This window comes from Thunnus thynnus, chromosome 8 (assembly GCF_963924715.1).
Source record: "Thunnus thynnus chromosome 8, fThuThy2.1, whole genome shotgun sequence".
NCBI lineage: Eukaryota > Metazoa > Chordata > Actinopteri > Scombriformes > Scombridae > Thunnus > Thunnus thynnus.
Window position 1 is genome coordinate 15,950,673 of NC_089524.1, and position 9,492 is coordinate 15,960,164.

Here is a 9,492-nt window from a genome sequence, read left to right on the forward strand (position 1 = left end):
GATACAGTTTTGCTAGCTGGGAACTGATCTTCATAACATTAATAACAAATTACCATACTCTACATTACTCTACATCATTCCATAAATCTGTATCTTTCTGACATTTAAAATTAAAGCTACACATTTGAGTCATAGGTTCAGTTTTTTACATTACACTATTAAAAAAAAAAAAAACAGTTTCAACATGAAAATGTAAGTGACAGCTGCCTTAAAATATAACTGAACTAGGTATAATGTTAAATGTGTTGAGTCAACTGAACCAAAAAAAACAAAACAAAACTTAAAATTAAGTTCAGTCAACATCCGTTTCTTTATATGTTTAAAATAAATCAATTTTAAGTGCACTATGATGTCTATTCATTATAGCTTATAGCACTGATCCTTGTTTTAATATGGCCAAGTAGGGATGCGTTGAAATGAAAACTAGATTGTTTCCATTAAAAAAGAAATTATTTGGATAGATAGACCGAAAGACTTTGGCTACTTTTTGATTTGCAAGTCACATCTCAGACTTGAGACTTGACTTGGACCAAAAGACTTAAAAACAGCTCTGCCAGGCAGTGATGGTATGACCAAATGGCATTCATTTACAGAGCGGAGCAGACCAGACTCTCATGACCGGGAGACTGCCGTAATGTGTTAGGTAAAGGTCAGATGAACCAAGCTGGACTCGCAGGGAAGACAAGAAAACATATAATGGCCACACTTTGTAAAAATTGTCATTCTTTAAAATGACAATTTCAAATTAACACTATAAAGCTGTTTGGGGACTTTAAAAAACACCTAGATGCCAGTGGAACAAGTGTAATTTTAATATTAGCATATTCGTTAGTGTATTTAAACTGTGCCATCAATAGATGGTTCCACTCATGACTGTATATAAATATGGACATCATGACAGCTCCCCAAAAGTGAAGCCAAAACATCTCGATCGCCCCCTGGTGGCTGGCTGCAGTAAAGGTCATGAGTTCCTCCCCCTCCATGTTAGCAGATGGGACATGAGCCAAACTAAAAAATCAAAGTACACGTTTAAAATGAATTTTAATCTAGAGTTTGAGGACATAGTGTTCCTCACATAATGACAGAGAACAGCCAAGACTAACAGAGGATTTGTTCAGACTTGGAACATGAGCAACAACTGGAATGTGGAAGAGAGTCAGTGTGATGAACCTCTTGGCTGCAGGATATGAGCAGACAATGACACAAGGTCTTTGTTCCATATTTTTGACAAATATATTGGCATCTGAGGCTTTAACAGATTCCCGTATTTGTTTACAGTTTTGCTGAATTGTTTAAACCATTCTGAGTTGGACTGGTGGGTTATTTTCTTTGGATTATGATGGATTTGTGCAACCCTAGATAACAGTTTTGTCACATTAATTTTCTGGGACAACTGTGTTAGTGAGGATTAAACTATTTTCACAAATTAAACAGAAATTTAATGTGGCAATGCACTGACATTTAAAGGTACCGAGTAACCAAAAGTTGCCAAATACCGTATCACGTACATAATTGCAGCATGGCAACAGTGTTTTTACACTCCAAGCACTTTTACATATGTTTCTACTGCTACTGGTTTTCTTTAAAGGCTCTTACAGTTATTTAATTAGAAAGAGCAACAACAGTAACAGCAGTGAAATCATTTCTTCCACAAATCAGTACACATTTTAGTATCTAAAAGTCAAGTGGTTCTGAAACATAACAGACTGAAGACAGACAACTTTCTGACTACAGTTAATATTCTATTAACAAGTCTACTCAAATAGCCCTTTGGACATCAGCTTGTGTTAGTGTTTTATAATAGATATGAGTTAAGTGGTAACTACACATTCTTGTTTGTGTAGCCATCAAAAAGGCCTTTTTTTACAATTTAGGTAAAAGATCATTCAAATCAATTATTTACTAAGCAACCACAGAGGTGCCCATTAGTCAGTAGAAGAGCAGGTTAAGATAACAACGTGAGAGTAAGTATATTCCTCAGGACAAGACTTGAGTGCTATAAATTACAATGTTGTAAGACCATTTAAAATAGATGACCTAGACACAATATGGCCTCACTTTGCTCATGTTGTTCCTCTACATATTTAATCTAACATCTGTATTATGGACGGAGCTCACCTGTAAAAGCGTGTTTTTATAATATTGAGACAGAAAAATAAGACACTCCAAAGACAAGACAGAATAATCCAAACTCGAGGCAAATGATTCTTTACAAGGTTCACCTAATGGCCTGAATGATACATGTGTCGAGAATATTTTGTCTGAGTCACCCTGCCTCTGACTGACTTACAGGTCAGTGGAGTTTTGGGGACCTTGCTCTAAGATTTAAGCCTCTTTCAGTTGAGAATAATACATGTGGTCAGCAAACTAATGTAGTTGTACTACAAATGTTTCTTACCAACACACACGCTTATGTCAAAAAACATGACAAAATGTACCAGACTCTTACTGTTTTTTGTTTATTTATTGAGGTAACTGAATCAGAATAAAATTATTAAACTGATTACATCTGGCCACCATTAAATACAGAAAGTTGAGGTACATTTCCCACAATAATAGAATGTCATAATGCACCTAGGACCTGTATGAACAACAATCCATGTGGTAGGATTGCTAATTAGCACCTATAATTTATTGCAAGTTAGTTAACATGTGACCTGAGTCATGAGAGCTAAGCATTAATGCTTTTTTTTTTTGCTTGGCAAATCAGATACAATTTGCTTGTCCAGGCACAAGAACCACAATGAAGAAGACTGCATTGTATCTCAGTTCTCCTTATCCCTTATGCCTCATTACAATCACATATACACAGTAAAAAGGGACCATTTTACTGTCAGGATGCACAGCATATTGATGGTTTTCGTTAGTGCACAGGTGGTGTCTAACTAAAGCGTCTTACATACATGGCATCAGGGTTTGGTCCAGCATAGGACATTTGTGTTCATTGGTCCAGCTACAGGGAATCAAACCCTGCGCTTATGTGATTGTGAACTTTGATCACTGTGAAGAAACATAGTGATAAAACTTTGAATAAAAACATCTTGTTCTAACTGATGTTTGTATTTTTAAAGTTCAATTGGCTGCAGAAGACATGTGGGCTATTAAATATTTACAGCCCCCACTGCCTTGGTTTAAGCAATGATGAAAGGAAATTTCATATTGAGTTAGCTATTTGCTGGTGAAATGCAGTGTTGTGCTGCACAGTATAAAGTGATGTGGTGATTGCACTTCCAATCTTGCTTGGAGAACTTTGCACTTGATCAACAAACTGAATTGGTAAAAACACTACAGCTGATGGCACATGCAGTATATTGTTCCAGAGACAAAGTTATTTGATGATACAGTATGTTGATTTGTCTACATCTACTGTATAAATAGACTATTATGGTAATGTTTGTACAAAAGTTCACTAAAGACTACAGACCCTGATGACTTAAGGCACTTATTAAACATGACCAAGTTGCTCAGATGGTCAGTTAGAGCTGCCAGAAATGATTATGAGTTACTTATCAAGTTACTCAGTGCTCTGCACTGTTGCCTAAATGCTTTCTGATTCTGGTATTTACCATTACCATTCATACCATACAGTATCAGTACTTCCTCTTGCATACTTGAGAAAAAATGTATCATTAAACTTATTTCAACTGTGAAAACATAATATCTATTGCTTTTGACTAGTGATCTTAAAATGATTTATGACTTGCACGGATGATTCAGAAGAATATGTGAATGGCTTTTCTCACATAATTCTCACTTTCTGTCACTGAATTGGGCAGCACTCTGGAACCACACCTTCTCCATATGCTCCTTCCCTAACTCCCAGAGTTGACGGACAACGTGGATGCCCTTCTTGGATGAAATCATCAGATACTCTGCATTTTCAGGTTGCAAGGTCACAGAGTAACGAGCAAAAACCAACGACTGGCAGAAGCGGGAGAGGACCAACACATAGAGGCAATCTTTCTCTGTCTCATTGAGGGGCAGGACACTTTCCCAGCCTGCTAGGATAGGTCCACCCACCTCAATGGGGTGAGGGTGCTCGTTCATCATGTACATTAAGGTGATGGCTAGCTCGTGGATGTAGTAGCCACTGTTCATGTCGCCAAAGTCAAGGATGCCAGAAATCTTGTAGCCGTCATTCTCATCAGGTTGCACAAGCACATTGAGGTCATTGAAGTCCCCATGGTTAATGCCTTAGGACAAAGATAAATAAAATACAAAATTTTGTACTTAATACATTGTCCCTCATGTATTCAGTGACATATCCAGTCTCTACTGACATTACACAAGCTGCCAGTGAGTAGCCCTTGAACAAGGTCCCAGCTGTGTCAAGGGAGGTGAGTACAAGAGTGTATTAAGTGTGTTTAAATATGTATGAATGTAATATAGGGCAGTGTCAAAATAGAACACTCATGCTCCCCTTTTATAGCAATTAAAACATTAACTCAATGACAATGTAATAAAAAACAGATTTCAAATGCAAGTCAAAACTATCTAGGAGGTAATCTAACTTACACTTGCGGAAACTGGAGTATTTGGGGACCACAGAGGTCTTGTACTGATGAATGACAGACTTCACAACCTCCTGGAGAGGATCCCCATCTAACACATAGAGGTACGTTTCCAGGAGGGGAACATTCGACAGACTCCACTTGAACCCCTCCCTCTGCAGCACACTAAGATGAGGATGTTCCATCTGGAAAAAAATTAAACATGATGTTTGTTCGGGCACTCGTATTCTCTGATTGGCATCACCTGTCTCATTCATGCTTCACAACCGCTGACTCATACATCTCACTATGGGTACATCCCGAATTCCTCAATAAACAACGTAAATGATCTAAATGTTTCACAGTGGTGTTACTATTGTACCTCTTGTAGGATTTTGTCCATTCTGGCTGCTGTTTTGCCGGTTTCATAAAGTAACTGCGGTGAGAGAGGAACCTTGGAAATAGTGGTTCCAGGCAAATAAGTCAACAGCCGCACCAGGTACTTCTGACAGCCATAGCCACAATCTGCAAAAGGTAAAGACAGGATTAGTATTACAGATATTTCACTCTCTCTTAGCCCTCATAAAATATGACCTGTATGTTGTGGCCTTGCTCAGGGGCACACTAATCATTACTGAAGTGTGTGAGTATTAATATTGCTACCTCCAGAATCTGCAAAATTGCAAAAGACTGAAGCTACCAATGTTCTTTTTTTTAAGCCTTGAGGCACGACGTGTTAATCTACCTCCTCCACTGGTCAATTTCCCGCAGCATAGCTCTTCACTTACCTTTATGAGCTTTCAGAAACAGCCCAGGGCCAATTTCAACTATTCAGCATGTACACGCATGCTCACGGATGCTTATCTTGTATAATACATGGCATCCTATAGATTTATTACTGTCAAATGTCAAACAAGCTACATATTGTAAAGTGAAGCTGTTAAATCCTGAGGCATCCATGATTTAATTATTGAGTGGCTGGTGGTATCTGAGCGGATTAATACATGAATTTTTCCCTCATGGATCAGTGAATATCACTATAATAACATATAGGAATGTAGAAGGAATGCGTGAAGTGAAAACCAAATAGCAGTACTGTTATTAACCCTGAATTTAAAATACAACTATCTCATGTGTACTAATGACCATCAACAGCCATAATTATGTCTAAAATCATGTAATGAATGTAGGCATACATTAGACATGGCTTTGGTTTGGCTTTCTTTTCATGAAGATTTATGTTTTTTTATATTTACCTGCACACACTAATGTGTACTTCTGTAAGAAGCTTTTACTACTACAGATATTTGGAAAAAAAAGGCTCCTCCAGCTGTTTCTATTGACCACTGTTTACTTTCCTGGATTCTCCTTATATACCTATAACTTTTCATCCCAAGTGTTACGGCAGCGTCCCTCAAGCCTCAACTGTGTGACTGACTGGTGTCATACCTATTTCCTCCAGACTCATGAGCTGTCCTGTGGTGGTGGGCAGGGTTGTTTGGGCAGGAAGTCCATTCTGGTGCAGGAAGGACATAGCATATGTTTGCATCTCAATCAGGGTGGGGTTCTTGCTGTCTTCAGAGTTCATGATCTTCAAAACATACTCGCCGCCCTCGACAGGCACCACGTGAAAGTTCTGGTCATCGTAGCTGGGCAACGAGCGGATTTTGGATGGAGTCAGCTTGAAGAGTTTCTTCACCATCTCAGACACCTGAGACTGGCTGAAGTTGGGCTTGCTGTGCTTCATTGACATGCTTGCTGAATGAAAACAACATGTTACATAATTGTAATATATAATGAATGTATAATCAGCTATTAACTTTGGATTGAAACTGTCAAAAACAGTATTATAGCCACCTGCATGCATCTTCAGGGATCACATTAAATATGTTTTCCATTATGCTGTTATATTTATGTTATTACTATCGTTGTTGTGGTTGTTGTTATAGTATAATAGTGATGAAGACTCAATTGTTCTTATAGCATGTGGAAAAACATGAAGCCTTCATCAGCTCTGATGAGAGCTTCATGTCAGTATGTCAGCATATTTGTCAGACTATTGATTTCAAATTAAATTGCCCAGAAAATCCACACATGAGGTGATTCTTTTTCTGTTTTTGTCCCCCGAAGAAACTTTTCCCTAACTTTGTTTTTGTCATACATGTCATGAATAGATTATCTCTGCCTTTCTTCACTGCAGAGCAGCACTTGTTTGACTGACAATTTTAATGTCCTAATCTGAATTCATTTTGAGTTTAAATATGAAACCGATATTAACAAAAAATTATTGTATGATAAAACAAACTTAATACAAAATGTATGTTCTGTTTACAATATTTTCATCATCATGGCTGCCAATTTATATATGAGGTTTTTTAGATTTTATCATGTTAATGGCCATATTTTGGCGCAGCAACTTCTACATTTCAGTTGTTGCTTGGAAACTTCTTTCACTCGGACAGCTGCCTCTGTGTGTCTCTGCAGGTCTCTGTCAGTATCATCCTGTGTTGCAGCTGACAGAGTAACGTCACTTGTAGACTATAATATTCTCCTCTAATATCTCTGTGAATGTTGCATCCTTGACCACCTTTCATCATGGAGCGCTTTGCTGTTTTTTAGCATCTAACTTCAAGTCAAAGCATTCCCTCTTTATTTCTGTCACAGAGCTGTTCTGATGACATCTTAGCTGGATTCATATTTTCTAATTGCTTCTGGTCTCCTATTGTCACTCCTAAATTTGTTATGTGTTTGTCTTCTGATTTGTGAAAGAAGGACTTGAAGCTGACGGTTTTTTACTCTTTGGGAACTTTTTTGTGAAAGAAACTCGCCCAAAAACGCAACAGAATATGGAGCATTATATGGCAATTTTAGGGACGTGGATTATGCTAATGATCACATCTCTCGAATCAGCACCTTCTCATGAACAGGTGACATTTATCAGGTTGAAACGAGCGATTTACAAAGTCAGGCAGCTAAGACAGTTTGTTGAATCCCACGTAGGCTTTTCCTATTTTCCTCTTATTGCTCTGTTCAAGAACACATATTATATTTAGAAAAATAAGATAACAGTCATGCATGCATTGCCTCTGAGGGGTTTTGATTTGTTTAACTAGTTTGGCAGGGAAGCCAGCTGCATGATTTGACATGTCATGATTTGCTCTTATATTCAACAAACAACATGAAATAACCGTCATAGTGGTTAATGGTTACAGAAAACTTTCTCAGAAGACATCATGTTACCTCCAGCTGTGTAATAACACCAAAGGACGCGGTGTGTCCTCTTTTATCGCCTGTCTGTGATCTTTTTCCAACGCCGATTAGATGAAACCACGCCCACTTCCGTATGACGATAGCCTCGACGGATCGACGGAAGCCTGGACAGCAGTGTTCCCATGGAAACTGCGCTCGCGGGTCCCACGATATATGACTGTGATTAAACTAGCTGTCACTCGAAACTCCTGGTAAAACCAGCCGTCCCTAAATTTGGAGTGCACGCGTACTCTAACCTTTATGGCAAATGCATTGAACCGACCGAGAGCGAGCTGACAGGGCGGATACACATTGACAATGTCCGGTTTTCAAAATAAGATGTCAAAAACGTGAAGCATGAATAAAAGCATATCTTTAGCAAAAGGGATACAAATATTGTATTTTGTCTATGTGCATCTTGAAAGCTGAATGGGGATTTTGCAACTGAGGCAGATATGTGCATCTGTCTGAGAGTGTGTGTATGCATTAATGTTGAACACAATTCAGTGATCTTCATTTTCTTATCACAGCTCCCATATGGTGCTGACTGCCTGTGCAGCTGGAGCCTGAGGTTCAGCAGTCACAAGGCATTGGCAGTCATCGAAGACCACCTGTTACAAAGCTTTCCATCAGCACCGACAGGAGAGGCAAAGGAAAAATGTCAGCTGGTCAACCAATGCTGGAGCTGCTATGTCTGGCAGCCACAGATGGAGTCAGCCTATCGTAACTAGTATATTCAGTTTATCCAGCCTTCATCCACTTTACCCACCCGGGTGTGTTTTTAATTTCTGTGCAATACCTGACATTTTTATTTCACTTTTAAGCACATTTCAGCCCTGGCAGGTCTGTTTTTTCTCTGTTTTTATAAAATGAGGAGCTTTCAGAGACATACCCAAAGATGCATATAGGCTGTTTTTCTACCACAAAGTACTGTTTTGTAGACACTAAGTAATTGTATAATATTTGCAATAAAAGTGAAAATAACCCTTATTTAGTGTACTGTATTCAAGAGGAAGCATACACATACACATGCACACACACACACACACACACACACACACACACACACACACACACACATAGCTAGTCCTTACAGTGGATTGTTTTTTTACAAGACTGTGTGACAAGACCTAAAACTTAGTTGGAAAAAGGCCAAGCTTACCTTAAAGAAGAAGGAATCAGTTGTGACTATGATGATATTAGCTGTTGCTTTTGCCACTTTAGCTCCAAATCTACACAAAGAGACGACAGGTAAAACAAGTAAGAAAAAAGGAAAAACCTTCAGGTTCAAAGTCTAAGGTCAGTCCTCAGGCGGATCTCTAATATGATTCCTAAAATGATAAGTGACTGAAAAGGAGTGAAGATTGTTTATCTGCAAGACGGTGTGACAAGACCTAAAACTTAGGTGGAAAAATGCCAAGCTTACCTTAAAAGAAGAGGGAATCAGGACTGACTGTGATGATATTAGCTGTTGCTTTTGCCACTTTAGCTCCAAATCTACACAATTAGACGACAGGTAAAACAAGTTAAAAAAAAAAGGAAAAACCTTCAGGTTCAAAGTCTAAGGTCAGTCCTCAGGCGGATCCCTAATATGACCCCTAAAATGATAAGACTGAATCCTTCTGGCAATATGCAGCCATATGCAGCATCTGGGTCCTGGATTATTCAAAGCAGAAATCAACATAAGGCATAAGGCAAGATCTGAACTACAAGGTTTAAACATTTAATAGTTTTGATTTCACATCACGAACCT

General features: G+C 38.5%; 1 protein-coding gene across 2 annotated transcripts; it reads right to left on the minus strand.

Annotated features, from left to right (window-relative positions):
• Nucleotides 1-2,449: 2,449 nt before the first annotated feature.
• On the minus strand, nt 2,450-8,987 carry hykk.2 (hydroxylysine kinase, tandem duplicate 2). Of its 2 annotated transcripts, none has more exons than XM_067596751.1 (5): nt 8,902-8,987; nt 5,940-6,248; nt 4,873-5,015; nt 4,516-4,696; nt 2,450-4,193 (listed from the first exon to the last, which is right to left on the minus strand). In XM_067596751.1, exons 2-5 carry the CDS (start codon nt 6,241-6,243, stop codon nt 3,751-3,753), a joined length of 1,071 nt encoding a protein of 356 aa, XP_067452852.1. In that variant the 5' UTR covers nt 6,244-6,248; nt 8,902-8,987; the 3' UTR covers nt 2,450-3,750. The 2 variants fall into 2 exon arrangements, with proteins under 2 accessions (XP_067452852.1, XP_067452851.1); XM_067596750.1 differs by lacking the exon at nt 8,902-8,987 and adding an exon at nt 7,731-8,017.
• Between the last annotated feature and the right edge of the window lie 505 nt (nt 8,988-9,492).

What these genes read in the sequence shown, in the direction of transcription:
- hykk.2 (XM_067596751.1), bottom strand. Translation starts at nt 6,243, where the DNA reads ATGTCAATGAAGCACAGCAAGCCCAACTTCAGCCAGTCTCAGGTGTCT. An exon ending in CATGAGTCTGGAGGAAATAG is followed by an intron (nt 5,016 to 5,939) that starts GTATGACACCAG and finishes TACCTTTTGCAG; the next exon opens with ATTGTGGCTATGGCTGTCAG. An exon ending in TGGACAAAATCCTACAAGAG is followed by an intron (nt 4,697 to 4,872) that starts GTACAATAGTAA and finishes ATTTTTTTCCAG; the next exon opens with ATGGAACATCCTCATCTTAG.